This window comes from Sapajus apella, unplaced genomic scaffold (genome assembly GCF_009761245.1).
Source record: "Sapajus apella isolate SASKATOON/1434 unplaced genomic scaffold, GSC_monkey_1.0 scaffold21, whole genome shotgun sequence".
Classification (NCBI taxonomy): Eukaryota; Metazoa; Chordata; class Mammalia; order Primates; family Cebidae; genus Sapajus; species Sapajus apella.
Genome location: NW_022436961.1, coordinates 1,540,153 through 1,562,949, shown reverse-complemented (window position 1 = coordinate 1,562,949; position 22,797 = coordinate 1,540,153). Strand labels below are relative to the sequence as shown.

Sequence of the window (22,797 nt, the reverse complement as noted above, 5' to 3'; positions counted from 1 at the left end):
CTGGCTTGATATTATTAATATCTTCAAAGAACCATAGAATGGCAGTTAAAAAAACACAAAAGAGGCCTAGCACGGTGGCTCACGCCTGTAATCCTAGCACTTTGGGAGGCCAAGGCAGGTGGATCACGAGGTCAGGAGTCTTGAGACCAGCCTGGCTGACATAATGAAAGCCCATCTCTACTAAAAATACAAAAATCAGCTAGGCGTGGTGGTGGGCATCTGTAGTCCCAGCTACCTGGGAGGCTGAAGCAGAAGAATCACTTGAATCTGGAAGTGGAGGTTGCAGTGAGCTGAGATTGCACCACCGCACTCCAGCCTAGGCGACAGAGCGAGACTCCATCTCAAAAAAAAAAACACAAAAGAGAAAAGGCAATTTATAAGCTTTCTTTGAAAACAATTTCCTCACTCTGAGAATGCTCATGGCTCTTAAATCCTTATGCAAGATCATTTTTCTTGTACTCTGTGCAGGAGAGGCCATGGGGGCAGAAGGGGTGCAGCCCCACCGTGTCCCCTGACAGATCCAGTGTGCAGTCTGATGAAGTCTGAGTGGGTGTGGTCTATGGCTAGCAGCCACCATGATCCACGAGGGCCTGACTTGGGGGTAGCAGCCAGGCAGCTGAAGGCTGCTACCATATCATGCAGAAGCCCCTGGGCCTGGCCTTCCAGACCCCGAGGGCATCCAGCCAGCAGGGTGTTCTGTTTGCTGGCCTACACGCGGCAACTGAGCATCTCCGCCACGCAGCTGGCCCTGAGACGGCAGCAGCACGAAAAGGCCTCCAGGCCAAGAGTGGAACAGGGCACAGGACTAAGCAAAAGGCCTGCATTTGGACCAAAGGGCACCCTGGCAAATCTAAGCCCGGAGTGAGCCCTCGAAACTGCAGGAGGGAGGTGCTAACAGCCCAGCCTCCAGCCCACCTTTCCTCCTTCCCAGAGGTCAGGACAATCACAGCCCTTCCCTTCTCCCACCCACTGTGCCTGTAAAGAGGGGCTGAGTGACCCAGGCATCAGAGTCACTCATTTCTTTCCTCGCCTCTTCTCTCACTGCATGGAATGTTCAGAGATGTCAGCTGATTTCCCAGGTACACTCATGGGGTGATGGACACAATGCGTACAAGTAAAATACCCAGAAAGCAACCCCCCAAAAAGGGGAGCTTGCTAAGCTCCCTGTGCCTGCGTTTTTCCTTTAGAAAACTTGGGGCTAGGCTGGGCGTGGTGGCTCACGCTTGTAATCCAAGCACTTTGGAAGGCCAAGGCGGGCAAATCTCCTGAGGTCAGGAGTTCAAGAGCAGCCTGGCCAATGTGGTGAAACCCGTCTCTACTAAAAATACAAAAATTAGCCAGGTGTGATGGCAGGTGCCTGTAATCCCAGTTACTCAGGAGGCTGAAGCAGGAGAATCGCTTGAACTCACGAGGAGGAGGCCGCAGTTAGCCGAGACTGTGCCATTGCACTCCAGCCTAAGAGACAGAGCAAAACTCCGTCTCAAAAAAAAAAAAAAAAAAGGAAGAAAGAAAAAAGAAAAAGAGCTAGAGAGATGGTTTTGAGGTCAACATAGAGCTTTCTTATAAACTGGAGGGCAACCAGATAGAAGCTACTCTTTCATGATATTTTAAATTAGTTAAGAAAGAAAAAGGAATATGTAATTATATTGCCTTTTATCATTAACTACTTAATTATCTTTAGCAGAGCTGTGTGTCTGTGTGTGTCTGTGTCTGTGTACGTGTGGTAGACTCAAATCACTATCTAGTGTCACTCCTTTCAGCCTGAAGAACCTCCTTTAGCATTTATTTTTTATTTTTTTTGAGACAGAGTCTTGCTCCATCGCTCACTGCAACTTCCGTTTTCCGGTTTCAAGCAATTCTCCTGCCTCGGCCTCCCGAGTAGCTGGGACTACAGGCACGCACCACCATGCTCGGCTAATATTTTTTTTTTTTCGTATTTTTAGTAGAGATGGGATTTCACCATGTTGACCAGGATGGTCTCAATCTCTTGACCTCGTGATCCGCCCACCTCGGCCTCCCAAAGTGTCGGGATTACAGGCATGAGCCACTGCGCCCGGCGCATTTTTAAAATTTTTAAATTATTATTATTATTTTTTGAGACAAAGTCTTATTTTGTCACCCAAGTTGGAGTGCAGTGGCATGATTTTTGCTCACTGCAGCCTTTATCCTCCTGCCTCAGCCTCCCAACTAGCTGGGACTACAGGCATGCGCCACTCTGCCTGGCTAGGTTTTTGGTAGAGATGAGGTTTCACTATGTTGCCCAGGCCGATCTAGAACTCCTGGGCTCAAGCAATCCTCCAGCCTTGGCCTCCCACAATGCTGGGATTATGTGCCTCCCTTCCTCTAGTGAGGCAGGTCTGCTGGCAATGGATGGAATCTCTTGTTGTTATTTATGTGGCAGCGTTTTTATTTTGCCTTCACTTTTGAAAGACAGCTTTGCTGGGTTAGGATTCTTTTGGCACTTTAATATGCTATCTGCTGCCTCAGCCTCGCTGTCTCTGATGGAAGTCTGCCGTCCGTCTAACTTGAGTACCAACGGACTTGACAAGTCACTTCTCTCTTGCGGCTTCCAAGGGTTTCTCTTTGTCTTTAAACTTCTGACTGGGGTATCTCTAGATGTGGATCTCTTTGTGTTTATCCTAATTGGAGTTGGCTAAGCGGTCTGGATGTGAAGATTCGTGTTTTTCATGAAATTTGGGAAGTTACAATAAATGGCTACAGATTTTTAAAAAATTTTTTTGAGACAGCCTCACTCTGTCACCCAGGCTGGAGTACAATGACGTGATCTTAGCTCACTGAAACTCCACCTCCCGGGTTCAAGCGATTCTCCTGCCTCAGCTTCCCAAGTAGCTGGGACTATGGACATGCATCACCACACCTGGCTAATTTGTGTATTTTGGTAGAAATGGAGTTTCACCATGTTGGCCAGGCTAGTCTGGAACTCCTGACCTCAAGTGATCCACCCACCTTGGCCTCCTAAAGTGCTGAGATTACAGGCGTGAGCCACTGCGCCCGGCCGTGATTATTTTTAAATGTTTAAATATTGTTTTCTGCCCCTTCTCTGTCAGTTCTCCTGCTGGTGCACTGAATGGTGGCCCACATTTCTCTGGCACTCTTCATTTTTCTTCATTCCTTTTTTTTTCCTTTTCTTCAGATGGCAACATCTTATTCTTGTGGATCTTTCTTCTGGCACCTATAATTTACTATGGAGCCTCTCTAGCAGGTTTTTAATCTTGGTTATTAGACTTTTCAACTGCAGAGTTTCTTTTAAAAAATGTTTTTAGGCTGGGCGCAGTGGCTCACCCCTGTAATCCCAGCATTTTGGGAGGCCAAGGTGGGTGAATCACGAGGCCAGGAGTTTGAGACCAGCCTGGCCAACACGGTGAAACCCCATCTCTACTAAAAATACAAAAAATTAGCTAAGCATAGTGGTGGGCGCCTTAATCCCAGCTACTCGGGAGGCTGAGGCAGGAGAATCGCTTGAACCCGGGAGGTGGAGGTTGCAGTGAGTCAAGATCACACCACTGTACTCTAGCCCAGGTGACAGAGTGAGACTCCATCTCAAAAACAAACAAACATTTATAGATTACAGTAAAATACACACTGCATAAAACTTACCATCTTAACGATTTTAAAGTGTATGGTTCAGTGGCATTAGGCATACTCACACTGCTGTGCATCCATTGCCACCATCCAATCACAGAACTCCTTTCATTTGCAAAACTGAAACTCTGTACCCTTTGAACAGTAACTCCCCATTCCCTCCTTTCCCCAGCCCCTTGCCACCAACATTCCACCTTCAGTCTATATGAATCTCACTGCCTAAGGACCTTAGGTGAGTGAAATCACACAGCATTTGCCCTTTTGTGACTGGCTTATTTCACTTAGGGTTCATCCATGTTGCTGCACGTATGAGGACTTCCTTCCTTTTTAAGACCAAGTAATATTTCCTTGTAGTTGTAGACCACACTGTGTTTATCCATTCATCCATCAGTGGACATGTGTGCTGCTTCCACCTTTCAGTGACCGTGAATAATACTGCTATTAAAATCTGTCTCCAAGACCACACTTTCAGTCCTTTTGGATATATACCCAGAAATGGAATTGCTGGATATGGTTAATTCTGTTTTTAAGTTTTTGAGGAACTGTCGCTGTTGTACTGTTTGACAGCAGCCTCATCATTTAGTGTTCTCGCCAGCAGTGCACAAGGGTTCCACTTTCTCCACATCCTCGTCAATGCCTGCCATCTTGTTGGTTTTATCTTTTTATATGATAGCCATCCTAATGGGTGGAGGTGGTATCTCATTGTGGTTTGATTTTCATTTCCCAAATAACTTGTAATATTGGGCATATTTTCACAGGCTTGTTGGCCATCAGTATTATTTTCTTTGGAGAAAGAAAGATCAAGTCCTGTGCCCATTTTAAAAATCAGGTCATTTGCTTTTTGTTGTTGAGTTGGAGGAGTTCTTTACATATTCTGGGTCCTTATCAGGTATAAATTTGTACATATTTTCTCCCATTTGCGAGGTTGCCTTTTCACTCTGTGGTATCCTTTGATGTACACAAGCTTTTAATTTTTATATAGACCAATATTTCTACTTTTGTTGCCTGTGCTTTTGGTGCCTCCAAATGGTTTTTATTTTTATTTTTTTGAGACAGAGTCTCACTCTGTCACCCAGGCTGGAGCGCAGTGGCGCAATCTAAGCTCACTGCAATCTCCGCCTCCCGGGTTCAAGCGATTCTCCTGCCTCAGCCTCCTGAGTAGCTGGGATTACAGGCACATGCCACCACACCTGGCTAGTTTTTGTATTTTTAGTAGAGACGGGGTTTCACCATGTTGGTCAGGCTGGTCTCAAACTCCTAACCTCATGATCCACCCATCTCAGCCTCCCAAAGTGCTAGGATTATAAGCATGAGCCACCGTGCCTGGCCAGGTTCTTTTTTTTCTTTTCTTTTTTTTAAAATAATTTCTATCTCTTCATGAATATTCTCTATTTGATGAGTCTGCCTGCATCCAGTCTTTTAATTATTTAAACACGGTTCTTTGAATGTATATGTAAGGGCTGCTCTAAAGACTGTGCTAAGTTCAGTATCTGGGACCCCTCAAAACCAGTCTCCACTGTCTCCCTCACCCTGCCCCGTGTGCATTTCACATGAGCTAGTTTCTTTACACGTCTTATAATTTTTCACTGAAAACTGGATCTTTGAAATAATAAACTGTAACAATTCTGCTCACCGATACTCCCACTCCCCAGAGGCCTGCGGTTGTCACTTAATTGTGTGGGTACTTGGCTGAACTATTAATGATTCTCCGAAGTCTATTCCCCTACGGTGTGCAGCTGCCAGCCCTGCTCAGCTTTTCCCCTTGTTTTTACATGTTAGTCTAACTTGCTAGGGATCACCTGTGGGATGGCACAAGCCACTTAGTGACCAGAGGCTGTGCTTATGCCCCTGTAGCCCACAGAGTTTCACCCTTGACCATGGCTTGTGTGTCTTGGAGACTCCTTTTGCAGTTCAGGGAGTAAGGGTTGAAGGCAGGTCTGAATAAAGGGGCAGCTCAAGAGTGTTCTTCGGGGAGCTGGAGCTATTCTATATCCTGTCTGTGGTGCTGCTCACAAAATCTGTGTATGTGTACCAACCCACAAAACTGTATACCAGAAAAAGTGAATTTTACTGTGTGCAAAAAAATAAATAACCAAGATTTACTATTAGAAAAATATCCCTTTTTTTTTTAGATGAGTCTCGCTGTTGTTGCCCGGGCTAGAGTACAGTGGCGTGATCTCAGCTCACTGCAACCTCCACCTTTTGAGTTCCAGCAATTCTCCTGCCTCAGACTCCTGAGTAGCTGGGATTACAGGCACCCACCATCATGCCCAGTTAATTTTTGTATTTTTAGTAGAGACGGGGTTTTACCATGTTGGCCAGGCTGGTCTCGAACTCCTGACCTCAGGTGATCCACTCACCTCAGCCTCCCAAAGTGCTGGGATTGCAGGCGTGAGGCACCGCGCCCAGCCAAAAATACAGTTCTTTATATCTGTACGGCTCTTACACCGCTGGATTCCATTTGATTACTTGAGTTTTTGGAAGTTCACTGCTTCCTAGTTAGCGGGGAGAGAGAAAATGAAAGCTTTCTTACACCATTGGTCGCTGAGGATAATTTCTTCTCAGAATACAGTAAAAATTAAACTTAAAAAATTATCATTCTAATAGTTAATAATATGATGCCGTCCAGTTTTATATTTGATCAGGAGACATTTCTTCGCGATGAGGCTTTGAGTATTTTCTCTTCAAGTAAAAACTCTGGATTTTGGCCAGTTGCAGTGGCTCACGCCTGTAATCCCAGCAATTTGGGAAGCCAAGGTGGGTGGATCACTTGTGATCAGGAGTTCAAGACCAGCCTGGACATCATGGTGAAACCCGGTCTCTACTAAAAATACAAAAATTAGCCAGGCATGGTGGCACACACCTGCAATCCCAGCTTCTCTGGAGGCTGAGTTGGGAGAATCGTTTGAACCTGGAAGGCGGAGGTTGCAGTGAGCGGAGATCCTGTCACTTCACTCCAGCCTGGGAGATAGAGCGAGACTCTGTTTCAAAAATAAAAAACAAAAAAACCTCAAACTCTGGATTTATTTAATTGCTGCTGACATGCCTCACAGGCCTGAAGACACTATGACTTAAAGATCAGGGGGAAACCAAACAAATGTAAACAAAAGCAGAGATGGTAAAAATCAGGCCTGGCAGAAGGAGCTGCGTGGCCAGGCACTCTGCCCTCTAAGTCCCTAGGGACACTTAACCACACAGCAGCCAAGGCAGAAAGTGACAGAACATCCCAGCGATTCCCTCTTCCTGTGACAGCTGCCACTTTAATTTCAAGTCAGGTCTAAGGCAATCACTCTTTTAAAAACCTTTATAACAGATGAGCTCTTGTATAACTCCTAACACCTATGTTAACTACATTCATCGGTCTTACTTTTGCTTCTAGTCTTCAGAGTAAAGGTAAAAACAAACAAGCAAACAAACAAAAAACAAGTAAAAAAACAAGACAAAAAAGAGGAAAATAAACTCAATTCAAGTTTTTAAGCTGAGATCCACGCTCTTCTTCCTCTTATAAAACACACCCTCTTTCAGGCTGGTGTGGTGGCTCATGCCTGTAATCTTAGCACTTTGGGAGGCTGGGGCAGGTGGATAGCACTTGGAGTCAGGAGTTCAAGACCAGCCTGGCCAACAGAGTGAAACCTTGTCTCTATTAAAAATACAAAAATTGGCCAGGCGCGGTGGCTCACACCTGTAATCCCAGCACTTTGGGAGGCCGAGGTGGGTGGATCATGAGGTCAGGAGTTCAAGACCAGCCTGGCCAAGATGGCGAAACCCTGTCTCTACTAAAAATACAAAAGTTAGCCGGGCATGGTGGTGAGCACCTGTAATCCCATCTACTCAGGAGGCTGAGGCAGGAGAATCACTTGAACATGGGAGGTGGAGGTTGCAGTGAGCCAAGATCGTGCCACTGCACTTCAGCCTGGGGGACAGAACGAGACTCCATCTCGAAAAATAAAAAATAAAAAAGTCACCCTCTTTCTCTTGATGATCACCAGTTTTTCTGCCTTGTCCAAATAGCCTAGTCTCAGAAAACCCTTTTTATCTGCCCTATCCCTCCTAAAGAAGTAAAAAGACATTTTCTTTCTTCTTTTAAGGCATTCGACTTGTAAATTAACCAAATTTTAACACCTATTATTCCATCTTGATGTGGCACTGTGCACGTCTATACTGACATGGTATGCAGGAGAGCTCTGGGACTCAACTCAGTTGGAACTACTTGGCAGCCAGGACATGCTGATGTCCTGGGAACTGTCCCCCAACAATTCTCACTGGGAACAATACTGACTATTGAGTGAAGGTGTTCACCACACCTCTTTCTCCCCCCCCCACCCCGAGAAAATGAAGATGCGCCCATGTGAGGCATGTCTTCACTTCCTAAGGAAGTAATACTGCAGAGAGGAATGTCATGATTACTCCTCTCGGTATAACTGCAGGAGAAAGACACGAGATGATGAAGAAAGGAAGGTGAGCATGAACCGAAGAGCATTCCTCATAAGGATGACAAATGTAAAGAGGAAACTTGAAAAACCAGCTTTCTGAGTTCTGAGCATTCCAGGAAATTCTGTGAGTAACACAGGTTCTAAACCAAAGGCTAGGCAAAAACATGGTAGCACATGATTCTAGATTCCTTTCAGTTTATCAAGGTACTTGGTTTTCAATTAAGTTTAAGGCCTTAGTCCTGTTGAAAACAGATTCAATTCAGTCTGAATTTCAGCCTCAATGCCCAAAGGAAGACAGATGCCGTTTTACTCCAGGCCCAGGCTTAGGAGAGACTCTCTCAATGGCCATCAGAAGTACTTATTCTCATGTGGCACTGGAAGAGCAGGTGGGGGAGGGGCCAGCTTTAGTGGGGGGACCCACTTTGTTCAAGATTTTCTTAAATTAAGTGCCACAAGCACCCAAACAGCTACCCAAAATAACCTTCTGATTGACGCCATGAGGACATCCTGGCAGCGTCTGGCAGAAGTAACTGAGGGAGCCAGTACTTTCTTAAAGTGCTCTCCCATTTAGTGAACACGGGTGAGATACACCGTGATACTACATAGATAAGTGCCCTGGAAACACTGGCTAGGGGATTCATTCTTTCCATCATCCTCATCACTGTCACTCAAAATACTAGCCGAGGCCTACTCCACATGGTTCCACCATTCATGGCTTTGAATTTAACAACTTGAACTCCGGGCCTTTCTGAAATTTTAATGGATAATCATAACACCAGAAGTGTTATTTTAATTGAGTTAACAATATGCTAAAGTCCCCAGTTCCCTTCCATTGCTCTCTAAATAATACTGAGTGTGAGATCCTGCCAATTTGAGATCAGATTATAGAGTCTGTTAAGATCCAGTGTGGCAGTGAAAGCAGACACTTGCTGGATGCCTGTAATACTGCAGAATTAACCTTTTTCAATGAGCACTACACATCAGTTTGTGTGTCTTTCCAAAAGCCATGATCCCAAGTCTCTGCCTTAAAATGAGTCTGATATTTTCAGTGTAAAAATAATATTGGCTGGGCATGGTGGCTCATGCCTGTAATCCCAGCACTTTGGGAGGGAGGCCAAGGCAGGAGGATTGCTTCAGTTCAGGAGTTCAAGACCGGCCTGGACAACATAGTGAGATCTCATCTCTATAAAACATTTAAAACATTAGCCAGGTGTGGTGGTGCGTGCTGGTAGTCTCAGGTCCAGGTACTAGGCAGGCTGAGGTGGGAGGATCGCTTGAGCTGGGGTAGTCAAGGCTGCCATGAACCCAGATGGCACCTCTCACTCCAGCCTGGATGACAGAGTGAGACCCTGTCTCAAAACTAATAATATGTGCACATAAAAAATTGCTAAATATAGAAAACAAGAAAGTAAAACAAGAAAATATCCTACGGCCCAGTATTGCAAAATAACAATCTAACTATGTAAAAGCAAGGCACATGTATGTATGTACCTGAGAAAGGAATGCTGCACTTATTACAAGCAGTCACTATCTCTAGGAGGTGAGCTTATGTGTGATTATATGTAACATTTTGGTGTACTTGTTTTATCAGTTGGACTAGGCACTACTTACATGAGCCAACTGAGAGGGCACTGCTGAATTAAATAAAATATAAAAGTCAAAATAAAATGAATTAAAATAAAATAGTTTTTTTTTTGAGATGGAGTTTCACTCTTGTTGCCCAGGCTGGAGTGCGGTGGCGAGATCTCAGCTCACCGCAACCTCCACCTCCCAGGTTCAAGCGAATTCTCCTCCTCAACCTCCCAAGTAGCTGGGATTACAGGCATGTACCATCAGGCTCGGCTAATTTTGTATTTTTAGTAGAGACGGGATTTCTCCATGTTGATCAGGCTGGTCTTGAACTCCCAACCTCAGGTGATTCGCTCGCCTTGGCCTTCCAAAGTGCTGGAATTACAGGGGTGAGCCACTGTGCCTGGCCAATAGTTATTTTTTAAAAAGAAAGTTTTCCATTATTACATAAGTAATCTATGCTCATTGAAGAAAAAAAATTAACATACAGGTAACCAAAAAGAAGGGGCAAAAATCACATATAAGCCCACCTCCTAGAGATAGTTATTGTTTATAGTAAGTACAGCATTCTTTTCTCAAGTACATATATACATACATGTGCCTTGCTTTTACAAAAATGGGGCCATAAACACATAATGTTTTGTAACCTGCTAATTTTTACTTGATATACATCTAACGCCATCATTTTATGGCTGCATAGTGTTCTGTGCTATGGAAACACCATAAATTATTTAATCAGTAACTTATTAGGATATTTCTGGGGATATTTTATTCAATTATTAGGTCCATAAATCTTGTGCAGTCTAATAATAATTTAAAAAATTTTTTTTTACCTTTTCCTTCAAGTTTAATTTTCTTTTGACTGGACAGCTATAATGAGACAAAGCTGGTTCCAAACCACTTAACCACTTTAAATTTTAATGACACATTTGTGAATTAGCCAGAGATTGATTTTAGAAACAACACTTCAAGAAAAGACTGACTATTTAGTAATTCCTCTTTGTAAGGAAATGAAAATAGCTTTTTGATTGCCATTATTAAGAACCAAATTGAACAGACACTCAGAATGTTCCCTACTGGATATATAGTTATTGGGAGTTAGTGGGTTTCACGGAGTCTACGTATATTGAAAGGCTCATCCAGGGTTGACATCAGCTCCCTGTGTCCTCTGGATTGGGAAGACACATCTGTCTTATCTATGTACAGCCACCATGTTCATTGGGCCTCATATGTTCTGAAAATAGACACAGATGTAGAAAATAACAGTGCATGCAGCCTCATGTCTGAGAGGTCAGTTTTCTGAAATATAATGAGGTCAAAAGATTGAAAGACTGAAGAGTAACATCAATATCTTATGACCAGGCAAACTAGAGTTTGGGTCAAACTGTCCTCACCAGTCTTTTCTCACCTCAAGCAATTTTTAACACTCTGCAAACATGTAATTAACTATGTTATAAAAGTCAAGGGTTCTACAGATCCCCCCATTTTTTTTGAGACGGAGTCTTGCTCTGTCGCCCAGGCTGGAGGGCAGTGGTGCGATCTTGGCTCACTGCAACCTCCACCTCCTGGGTTCCAGCGATTCTCCTGCCTTAGCTTCCGGATTAGATGGGATTACAGGCGTGCGCCACCATGTCCAGCTAATTTTTGTATTTTTGGTAGAGATGGGGCTTCACCATGTTGGTCAGGCTGGTCTCAAACTCCTGACCCCAAGTGATCCACCTGCCTTGGCCTCCCAAAGTGCTGGGATTACAGGCGTGGGCCACCGCGCCTGGCCAGATCTCATTTTCAAGTGCTGAAATATTAGGGCCACGATTCCCTGGCTAAGGTAGGATGCGTCTTTTTCAGACATGACAGTGCATTAGTTGTGTGACAGTTTTTATGTTTATCTTTATTATTATTTTAAAAAATCTAGCTCCTGCAGGAAGTGTGACACTTTTTAAACAGCACTGGCAAAACATGTCCTCAGAGAGCCCCTTCTTCATTATGATCACAAAAAGGTTTTATTGTCCTAAATGCTATACAATGTATAACAAATAGACACTCTCAGGCAGCCTGTGTTTCCAACCAGAGACACGTCTGTCAATCGAAACCACAAAGGAAAATATACGAAAGGGCACAGACATAACTAAATTCAGATGCATTTCTATTATGTGCAAACAAAGACGGGGGGAAGAGAGAGAAGAGAGATGAATAGGGGACTCCTAGGAGTAACTGTTTTGATTGGGAAAGATAAGAATGGCCACCTTCCTGACTCTAGAGAACTCATTACAGAGGAGAAGGCAGAGCACTCACTGTGGCCTTAGCCATTCCAATGGAGTAATTAGAATTTATTTGTATTAAGTGCATCCTATGTGTGTCACTGGGCTATCTGTTGTAGATACAAAAATGCTGAGATAAAATGTGTCCCTCTCCTCCATCTCTAGTGGGGAGGGCAGACACACAGATAACACATTCCACTGTGCTTAGATTTGTTGTTAGGGCCTTCTACGTGGCTTCCTGCTCCTAGGGTGTAGTGGGTAGGGTCCAACTTTCCCTCCAGCTCCCTCTCTTCTGAAATGGGCCGTGTGAAGACAGGGATCGACCTGGCCACAGTCTGTGATGTAAAGTACTCATCAACCAACATCAAGCTCCCCACTGCCCCATGCAGGCTACACACTACCTCTGCCCAGATTCCCTTCAGGTGGCTGTGAGGTCAGATGGAGAGGAGAGGGTCTATCTAGTAACGCTGATAACATACAGTAGACCCATCTGCTAACATAATATTATTATTCTCACACTATCTCAAGTGAGCCTCATTTGAGAAGAACACTGTCTTAGCTCAGAAAAGTAATTACAAAATTTTCCTGGTTAATTATTAATCTTCTCTAAGTGAGAAAAGGAAATCCAGAGCAAAGTCAGGGCTGGAAGGGACTCTGAGAGGTCATTTATCTCCTGACTTCAGCGATTACATTGAAAACACTGCAAACAAATATAATCCCAGGTTTAGATGACTTCAGGAAAAAGGGTTACATTTTCTGGCATCCAGATTCCCCATTTTATAATACCTTCCTCCCTTGCATCTCATCAGGCAGACCGCAAATGTCAGGGTGCACCAGAATCACTTTGGGAGGCTTTTTTAACACAGACTGCCAGGCCCCACCCCATGGTTTCTGGATCAGCAGGGCCTCAGTGGAGCCTGAGAATCTGCATTTCTCACATGTTCCCAGGCGGAACTGATGATGAAGGAACCAGGCCTCCACAGCGAGCACCTCTGTTCCAGCCTAACACTTGCCGGACCTGATCCTTTTATTCCTGATGGAAATAGATACCAGTGGGTCATCATTCTTTGGCAGAGAGACACACATATACCTGAAGAACAATTCAAGAGTCTCCCAGTCATTTACTCGCTCTTCCAGGTTAAATAATAGAAGTTCTCCACCCTCTTATCATAGGTGTCACCTTCCAACCCTCAATTTTTTTTTTTTTTTTTTTTTGGAAGTTCTTTGTGGAGCCCTCTCCAAGTCTCTTTTCCTAGTGGAGCCATGAGAGACCCAGAACCTTAGAGACTGGCTGAGGTTGGGCATGGAGGGAGGGGGTGACTCACAGAACTATGCAGGAGGGGGTGACTCACAGAACTATGCAGGCCACTCATGTTATTACTCTCCAGTACCCACGCCTGCCTATCAGCCCTTCTTCTGATTCATGTGCTTCTAACTCCTTTACGACCTGCAGTAATGCTCAGTAGATCTTCATAACGCCTTCCTTCTGAGAAGCTGAAGGCATTTCCCTAACTAATATTACAGTTGACTCAATATCCTAAGCCAGTGCAGGATTAAGTAAACTCTTGAACTGCAAACCAGTTCAGGAAGGGAGAATCTGGAACTCGAGATTTCTATCTACATACCATTTTATGGAGAAAGATGCTTTGATATTTACTGGACTTTATAACAAGTTTACCCTTTCCACATGATAATAAGTTTCAGGGGCAAGCAAAAATGTGAAGCTTCTCCTCTTTGCAGGAGGATTGCAATGGAGAACTGGAGTGGGGGGCAAGGCTTCTGCGGTCAGTCTTGTTATCTGTCCGCATCATTCCCAGGTATGGGAGGGAAAGGGAAGGCACAGCTGTGTGTCCTAATCGTCTCTGGCAAAAGCCCAGAGGAGCTGAATGCTGAAGTATCCTCAACCCACCCGACTCATCTTGTTTCCCTTTTCTTCGTTAGCTCATATTTTCTGCCAGTGTAGTTACTGAATGTCAGGGGCCCAGTTTCTGTGTCCTAACTCCTTGTAGCACGTGGGTTGGAACTACGCTTTCTTTGCACACTGCATGTGCTGTGAGGTACTTAACACATGATAAAATAATGACAGCAGTCCCGGTATTCCTGAGAAATCAGCATTCCTCCCGAGGGCCAGATCCCATTATGTTACACTTTTGTGTTTTAAGATGGGCAGAGGCCGAAGGCATCCCTCCGCTCACGGCTCCTTCCACTTTAGATCAACAGCTGGAACTCAGGTAACACAGCCTCTTCCGACAAGATTTCCTTTAGAGAGAGAACATTCTGGGGATGTGATAGATCACTGAGTATCCCAGCTCCAGGCCGAAAGGCAACCTGTTACACAGCGCGGTTCCCATTTAGCTATGCAGGCAAGGGACCCATTAAAACCTTGTGAGTGAAGGGGTCCCAGAGAAAAGAGACCCTTTCTCTGCGTCCCGGAGAAATCCCTTAAAGCTTCTGAGCGGCGGAAAGTAACAGTGAAATAAATCTGCAACTGGCAGCGTTTCTGTGAGAGCCGCTGGGTCTGTAACTATTTCAAGAGGAGGAGGACTAGGATTAGAGCACAGGCAGACGGAGAGAGTGGCCCCAACAGGACTGCAGGGGAGACGTGTGGTCACCTGAGGCGTGGGGACAGCAGTGCAAGGGCCGGCAGGCTCGGCTCCTGGACTCCTCCTGCGGCTACAAGGCTGCTCTGTTTCTCGGCACCTGGGCCCCCCCGTGTGACTCTGCACAGAGCTAGTCATGATTTGTCACCCAAGGTCATAACCGGTCACAGCCAGCATCACTTCACCAGGCACACGGGGTAGAAGCAACGAAGAGAATCGCAGCATCGGCAAACGCGAGGAATCCCGGCACTGACCCTTATGTAATGAAAGCCATCTCCGCTCTCACCCACCGCTGTGACTCTCACAGCACGTAAATCATTAGAACAAACATGCGCATTTTAGCAACGTGTCATAAGGCACATGCTTACTAGCAGTAGAAAAACCTATAGAAACGTCTGTGAAATTAAACAATGGATAAATTCGATCAGCTTTTCTCTTTTGTATGACTAAAAACTACCATAGGTCAAGTGAATACTGGCTTGAAAACTAATACCAAACTACAGTGTACCTTCAAAAACGCTCCACTGAGATTCTGATGGTGCCTTATTAACAGTTAAAAGAATAACAGCAGTAAGTCAGAATTTTTTGGATAAAAGTATATATTATGAAGGATTACTGGAACAAAACCCCTTTCACTGATGAAGATGACATTAGAAGCTTCTGTTATAATTATAATTCATCCGGACAGCAAATTTCTCTTCAGCTCAATAAAGACTAAATATGAAAAAGTTTCTTTCTAAAAATAGCCCAAGAACTCAGTACTACTTTCCTTTCTTACATTCTTTTCCTACTAAATGAAACACTGAAACATTTCCTTTCATTGTTGACACTTTATGTCATTTGCATTTAAAATCAGACAATACATAATAACAAAGAAGTCTTTAAATCTTTTCAAAATGGGAAAATGGCATTCACAATACTTACTGAAGGCCTGCCTCCTTCCTCACTCTAGAGCTGACAAGCATAGATAGCTGATAAGCACAGATAGCTGATAAGCACCTACTGTATCGCCTAGGAGAATTGTTTCATGAACATCAATATTCCTAGAGCTGATACATTTACTTTCTAATTGATGAAGAAATTCCCGCCTGGTTCCCTGCTGTAAGCAATGTTTGGCATGAAGTCAGTCCACAGTGAAAACACACTTCTAAATGAGCAAGGTGATTAAGTGTAATTTAAAATATTTGACATCAAAATCTTTTGTTTCCTTCAGTACAAATTTAAGTTGGCAATAACGTGTTAGATGAACAGCAGTTAAGTTTACAGAATCCCATGGCCTTTGGTTACTTTTGATAACTAACTCAGTCTAAAAGAGGATGCTTTAAATTATTCTCTAAAAACCTTCCTCCTAATTTTAAAAAGTACTTCTCTTTAGGCATATGCAGATTTATTTTTTAAGCACAAAATTCTCCTTAAAAAAATTTTTTTAAATGTCCATTTATATCGTCAAGAAAATTATTTTGACACTCCATTATTTCTATAGCATAAACTTGTAGCACAGAGTACAACAGGAATTAACTTTTAACATTTTTTTCTCAAGAGTTAGGTTACCATAGTAGAAAATAAGGCTCAATGACACAATACAACGTTTCTGTATTTACAGAAACCATATCCATTGATCAAATATTTTAACATAAAATAACTAATAATCAACAGATTGCTTTTGCAAAAATAAGAATCGCAAACTTTTTCTTGGGAAAATTGAATAAGATAGATTTATTGCAGTAGGAGACATTTAAAGAAAAATCTTTTGCCACCTTTCTTAGCTTTCTCTAAAGTACGGACCTCAAAGCTTACAGTTTCCCCAAGAGGTAAACATTACTATGACGGTAACATTAGGAAGATTTAAGAAGGAGAAAAGAACAAAGAGAAGTCTTAAAATTCCACCCAGTACTTACAAGTAGTTTCAAAGAAAACTGAGCCACAGTTCTTCAGAAGACTGCTCTCCTGATCATATACACAATCTGAAGTCTAAAATAGATACCCTATCACATTAGGCCGAGAAGTCACATTTCAGCTTGCTAACTTCTACTTTTACAACTCATAGAACTAACGCTGGCTAAAATTAACCGCAGCCGAGCGGCAGGCAGGAACATGCTGATTTGCATCATGTGTGCTGGGATTTATTCACTAGGACAACATCGGTGTCCTCTTAATGGGAAATGTGGCCAAGGGGCGTGCCCTGGTGAACAACACATAGCATCGTGATTATGCTAATTACTGAATTCAGTCCAATAATGCTAACTTCTTTTAAGTTGTTTTTGCAAGTACTGACAAAGAGAAGGAGTAAGCTTTTTCCCAACAGGCATTCACTTGATTTTTAAGCACATTCAAATCAGACCAAACTTTGGCAACAAGGTGGCAGTGCTGTGTGCTCTTCACAAGCAAAAGCAGAGCAAAAGGACATTCTGTCCGATTATTTAAACAGCGTGATTAGATGCAGCACTACGTGAAATTAAATAGACACAGAATACACATATCGGTAAGTCTATCCACCAGAACCTTGAAATAAAAGCTTTTTCATTCTCTATAATGAACTGATTGCAGGGATTTGCTTTCTGGCTATGCTTCCTGTACCTCCCAAGGAGTCGCTATGAAGACACAGGTTCAGTAAAAAATCACAACCAAGCATAAATATCTTAAACATTTGCAAAGGCATTGTCCTTGGCAAGAAGCATTTTAAGGTGCATTTAACTGCTTGGCTAGAAAAATTGTCCTCTACAAAGCATGTTGGAGCTCAAGTTAACAGGTAAAGACCCCAAGCATACAGCTGATACTTAAAAGAATATCAGAATGTGAAATTTTCTCTTGAAAATATAAGTACAACTTACAACAAAGACACAGAGCCACTTAGTATCTACTTAAGATGATTCAGACTTGTAGTTTGCTTTGCTCTTATCGGACACTCTATTAAAGATATCAAAGCACTTTACAAACATCCAGTCAAATCTCCAAGCATCTTTGGGGGACATAATTTTCCTCTTTTTTTTTTCTTTTCCACAGATGAGTAAAAGACAGGGTAATTCAATTTCAGTGCAACCAACCCTGGATGACCCCATCACCTCCTGAACCCTCTATAACATTTTCCGTATCATATACTTATCTATAATCCTTTAGACCTTTTCAGAGCCATTTGTTTTCCTAATTTAAAAATGTCATATGTTAGTTTGGACTTCAGGAGATTCACTCTACTTAACACCCACTCTACTTAACGCCAGGCCTGAGCTCCAGGGGCTTAAAAAGCACTCCTTGATTCTCTCTTGCAGGCAGGTATCCTGCAACACGGATCCCTAGCACATGGCGATGCCCTCAGGAGGCACTGTCCATCTGCAGCCTGCTGCCCAAAGCGCAAACTGGTTGATCTTCATTGGCGCGAGTTGGAAATCGCCAGCACAATCTCCCTCCTGTTGTTTATAAACACTGCTGGCTGCTGGTCTGAGATTGCATCCCTTCGGCCTAACCTGAGGCTCTGTGCCAGCACGTGCCCCACCTCTGCAAGAGGATGGCTGGTGTGCACTCCCGATCACTCCAATCCAGAGTCACAGGAGGCAGGCATTCCCACTCTGTGCTGAAAGGAGAGAAGTCAGCACTCATCAAAGATGGCCAGCCGCTGATAAACAGAATTATTCTCAATAATCCACCGCAAACTCACTCCAGAACTCTTAATGTCAAAAAAGACCTTATGAGGCTATTTTTGACACAATATTCTTATCCTATTATGTCATAGTTCAGTAGAAAAGTCTCTAAATCAAAATATTTCTGCCCTAAACCAGAAAGAAAAAGCAAACACACCAAGTGCATTTCTGTATCAGAGTTTGTATTGGTGAGGAGCAACCTGATATATGATGGATCCTACATCCATTAGTCAGAAGGCAGGGGCCCCTGAGCAATGCTCCAGTTCCTCACGTCAGATGTGCCTAGGATGACTCTGCTGGTTCAACAGCAGCCACACCTGTCCTAAAATGCAAGAACCAAAGCATTCCAAAGAAAACAGTGTCTCCTCCAACTTACATGAGTCATTCTGCTGCTTCCTTTTCATTAGTGAAACTACTTGGAGTCAACAATGCTTCTGTTCTAGGTATACTTATGACAGCAGAGAAAAATCTGTACCTTTAAAAGCAGAGTACATTCTTCCCATTTGTTCTCATGAATATTTGGTAGTAGGGGAGGAGGGACAGGGAAGGTGGTAACCCTATAGGATCTTTAGTTCAACAAATCCACGAAACTAAAGAAAATGACTGTTTTTATGAATCTACACTAATGAATTAACCCAGATACCAACCTTCTATGAGCAGCTACATGTATAATTTAAAATTTTCTAGTAGCTGTTTATAGAAAGTAATAAAGAGATAAAATTAATTTTAATAATATACTTTATTTAATGCAGTAGATCCAAGATATGATCATTTTAATGTGCAATAATCATAAAAACTATTCGTGGGATATCTTACATTCTTTTGTTTGTACTGCCCCAAGCCTGTGCAATCCAGTGCGTATTTGACAATTAGTACATTCCTATCTGGACAATCCACATTTCAAGTGCTCAGTACTCACATGTGCCTGATGACTATCAGAGTGGAAAGCCTGAGTGTACAAATACCTTCCTGACAACAGCTTTTCTGTTTGTGGGCATATGCACACTCATATACACTCAATAAACATCAACTAAGATACTGGGCATTGAGGATGAAAAAAGCCTAGTTTTTATCCTCAAGGAGCTCAAAGTTTAGACGCTTGGCATTCTTTTTTTGTTTTTTAGAGCTAGGGTCTCACTCTGTCACCCCAGGCTGGAGTGCAGCGGCACAATCACGGCTGACTGCAGCCTCGACCTCCTTAGCTCTAGCAATCCTCCTACCTCAGCCTCCTGAGTAGTTGGGACGACCGGCATGTGCCAGCACACCTGGCTAATTTTAAAATTTTTTTGTAGAGACAGGGTCTAATCTGGGCTCAAGTCTTGAACTCCTGGGCTCAAGTGGTTCTTCTACCTCAGCCTCCCAAAGTGCTGAGATCACAGACATGAACCACTGTGCCTGGTTTCTTGGCATTCTTAACCTCTGAAATAATAGCAAAATATTCTGTGTTTTCTGTGTGTATTCTTCTGGGGAGATAACTTTCTTCATCACTTTATTAAAGGAGTCTGTGTCTCAGAAAGGATAAGAGCCAGGAGACTAGACCAGCAGCAGATGCTGGGAGAAATGGAGAGTTACAGAAGAGGAAGGAACTGAGACAGATAAAGAAAAGGGGGGCCGGGCGCGGTGGCTCACGCCTGTAATCCCAGCACTTTGGGAGGCTGAGGCAGGTGGATCACGAGGTCAAGAGATCGAGACCATCCTGATCAACACGGTGAAACCCTGTCTCTACTAAAAATACAAAAAATTAGCTGGGCATGGCGGCGCGTGCCTGTAATCCCAACTACTCAGGAGGCTGAGGCAGGAGAATTGCTTGAACCCAGGAGGTGGAGGTTGCGGTGAGCCGAGATCACACCATTGCACTCCAGCCTGGGTAACAAGAGTGAAACTCTGTCTCAAAAAAAAAAGGGGGTGGGGTGGGGAAGAAAGGACTAAAAAGAAGAAAAATAAACCAAAAAGAGAGAAGAATTTCATTGCTAGACATGAAATTTTAGTTATAAAATCATATAACTGGGCATGGAGGCTGGGCCTGGAGGGGGGTGGAGGCCGAGGAGGGTGGATCTCGAAGTCAGGAGCTGGAGACCAGCAGGCCAACATGGTGAAAACCGTCTCTACTAAAAAGACAAAAATTAGCCGGCATGGTGGCCTGTGTCTGTAATCTCAGCTACTCAGGAGGCTGAGGCAGGAGAACTGCTTAAACCCAGGAGGTGGAGGTTGCAGTGAGCCGAGACAACACCATTGTACTCCTGTCTGGGCAACAGAGCAAGACTCCATCTCAATAAAATAAAGAAATAAATAGCGCACCTGCCGCACATACAAAGGAGCACAGTCCGCCGCGCTCGCTTGGCTGCCCCGCGTCTAGCTAGCCCAGCGTCCGCCACAACTCTGCCAAGGCTTCAACAGACCACACCAAAATGCCATCTCAAATGGAACATGCCATGGAAACCATGATGTTTACATTTCACAAATTTGCTGGGGATAAAGGCTACTTAACAAAGGAGGACCTGAGATTACTCATGGAAAAGGAGTTCCCTGGATTTTTGGAAAATCAAAAAGACCCTCTGGCCATGGACAAAATAATGAAGGACCTGGACCAGTGCAGAGATGGCAAAGTGGGCTTCCAGAGCTTCTTTTCCCTAATTGCGGGCCTCACCGTTGCACACAAGACTATTTCATAGTACACATAAAGCAGAGGGGAAAAAAGTAGGCAGAAACGACCAATTCCCCAGGCCCTGATAAGAGCTGCCCTAAAGGGTCGCTTAAGGAATCTGCCCCACAGCTTCCCCCATATAAGGATTTCATGAGCAGATCAGGACCCTTAGCAAGTGTACAAATAAAATCTAACTCCCATTTGATGAGCAGAGAAAGAAAAGTTAAACGCCAGACAGGCTTTTGATTTCTGTATTGTTTGCATCCCCTTGCCCTCAATAAATAAAGTTCTTTTTCAGTTCTGAATAAATAAATAAATTAATAAAGTCATATGATACAAATTGGCATGTTCCAGTTACTATGCCAGGTGCTAGGGGCAGATACAGAGATGAAAGACAAGCTGTCTGTGTCCAAGGAGTTCACATTTAGTGACAGGAACAGACTAATCCAGGCAGATACAATACCTAGATAAGTATGAAGATGCAGTTTATGTGCAATGTGCTATGGCTGCAGTGGGGAGAAGAGGAAGGGGTGCCACACAGTGGGATATGGTGTATTTCCTTTTCTTTTTTTTTTTTTTTTGAGATGGTATCTTGCTGTGTCACCCAGGCTGGAGTGCGGTGGCACGATCTCGGCTCAGTGCAATCTCCATCTCCCAGGCTCAAGGGATCCTCCCACCTTAGCCTCCCAAGTAGCTGGGGCATGCACCACCACGCCTGGTTAACTTTTATATTTTTTGTAGAGATGGTGTTTTGCTATGTCGCCTTGGCCAGTCTCAAGTTCCTGGGCTCAAGCAATCTACCCGCCTCAGCCTCCCAAAGTGCTGGGATTACAAGCGTGGAGCCACCATGCCTGGTCCCTCATTTCCTAAATGAAGGTTATTTTCTGATTAAATTTTAAATCTATGTCCTGGAATAACTCAAGACTGTGAATTTTAGTTTGGATAGTTCATAGAGAAATCAGGTATTCTAAAATATTTTAAAGTGACATCTGGAAATAGCTGTGAAGTTTCTATTCTGAGCTATTTATCATCAAACTGAACCTAAGCTATTTGCTCCAACTACTTAAGGTCAAGGCAGGAGGATCACTTGAGGTCAGGAGTTCAAGACCAGCCTGGCTAACATGGTGAAACTCTGTCTCTACAAAAAAACTAGTCAGGCATGGTGGCACACACCTGTAGTCCCAGCTACTTGGGAGGCTGAGGCATGAGAACCAATTGAACCTGGGAGGCAGAGGTTGCAGTGAGCTGAGATCACACCAGCACTCCAGCCTGGGTGACAGAGTAAGACTCTATCTCAAAGAAAAAAAGCCATCAAACTACGAACATGGAAGAAAAAACCCTATCAACTCATTAGGAATTCTTTGTATTTTATTTATTTATTTATTTAGAGACAAAGTCTCGCTCTGTCACAGTGGTGTGATCCTGGCTCACTGCAACCTCCACCTCTTGAATAGCTGGGATTACAGGTGCCTACCACCATACCTGGCTGATTTTTGTATTTTTAGTAGAGACAGGGTTTCGCTGTGTTGGCCAGACTGGTCTCTTAAGCAACCCACCTGCCTTGGCCTCCCAAAGCGCTGGGATAACAGGCGTGAGCCACTGTGCCTGCCCCACATTAGGAATTCTTTGGATTGTAGCTGTAGACTCAGAAAGACCTGGGTTCAAAATGTAGCCCACCACCTACTAGCTGCCTGACCTCAAACAACTGAGCTGACCTCTGACTCAGCTTCCTCATCTGTAAAATGGGGATAATGATGCTGACATCAAGGGTCGGTGTTGGAAGGAAGTGGGATGTATATGGCACAGGCACACTGGAGTCTCAATAAACGGCCGGAGCCTTTATGCCCACAGCAGGTCTAGCACCAGTGTGTACTTGCTGAAGATCAATTTGGGATATTTACTGAGAGTGGATGAAAGGCTCCCTGTTTTTATAGCATGAAGCTTCTTCAAAACATAAAATGTTGAAAGGAACTTCAAATGGTTGTTAAGTATTTCAGGAAAACTAGGGTCTGTAAATTCCTTTGGAAAACTCTGTAGCTGTGCCAGCCTGTTTAA

General features: G+C 43.7%; 2 protein-coding genes across 7 annotated transcripts in view; one reads left to right on the top strand and one right to left on the bottom strand.

The window, feature by feature from the left end:
* The window catches only part of SLC20A2 (solute carrier family 20 member 2), a 120,151-nt gene that overhangs the window by 61,368 nt on the left and 35,986 nt on the right, over positions 1-22,797 (bottom strand). For 2 of the 6 annotated variants that reach the window (XM_032288059.1, XM_032288053.1), the window contains exon 1: positions 16,362-19,252. The exons of the other annotated variants lie outside the window; for them this stretch is intronic. The gene's annotated coding sequence lies outside the window, so the exon portion shown is untranslated. Of the gene's footprint in view, positions 1-16,361; positions 19,253-22,797 lie in introns of those variants that run through there. 6 annotated transcript variants of the gene reach the window in all.
* Positions 20,443-20,770, top strand: LOC116558260 (protein S100-A10-like). Its single transcript, XM_032288065.1, has one exon. It carries the CDS (start codon positions 20,507-20,509, stop codon positions 20,768-20,770), a length of 264 nt encoding a protein of 87 aa, XP_032143956.1. The 5' UTR covers positions 20,443-20,506.

Coding starts and splice junctions, on each gene's coding strand:
- LOC116558260 (XM_032288065.1), top strand. CDS start 20,507: ATGCCATCTCAAATGGAACATGCCATGGAAACCATGATGTTTACATTT.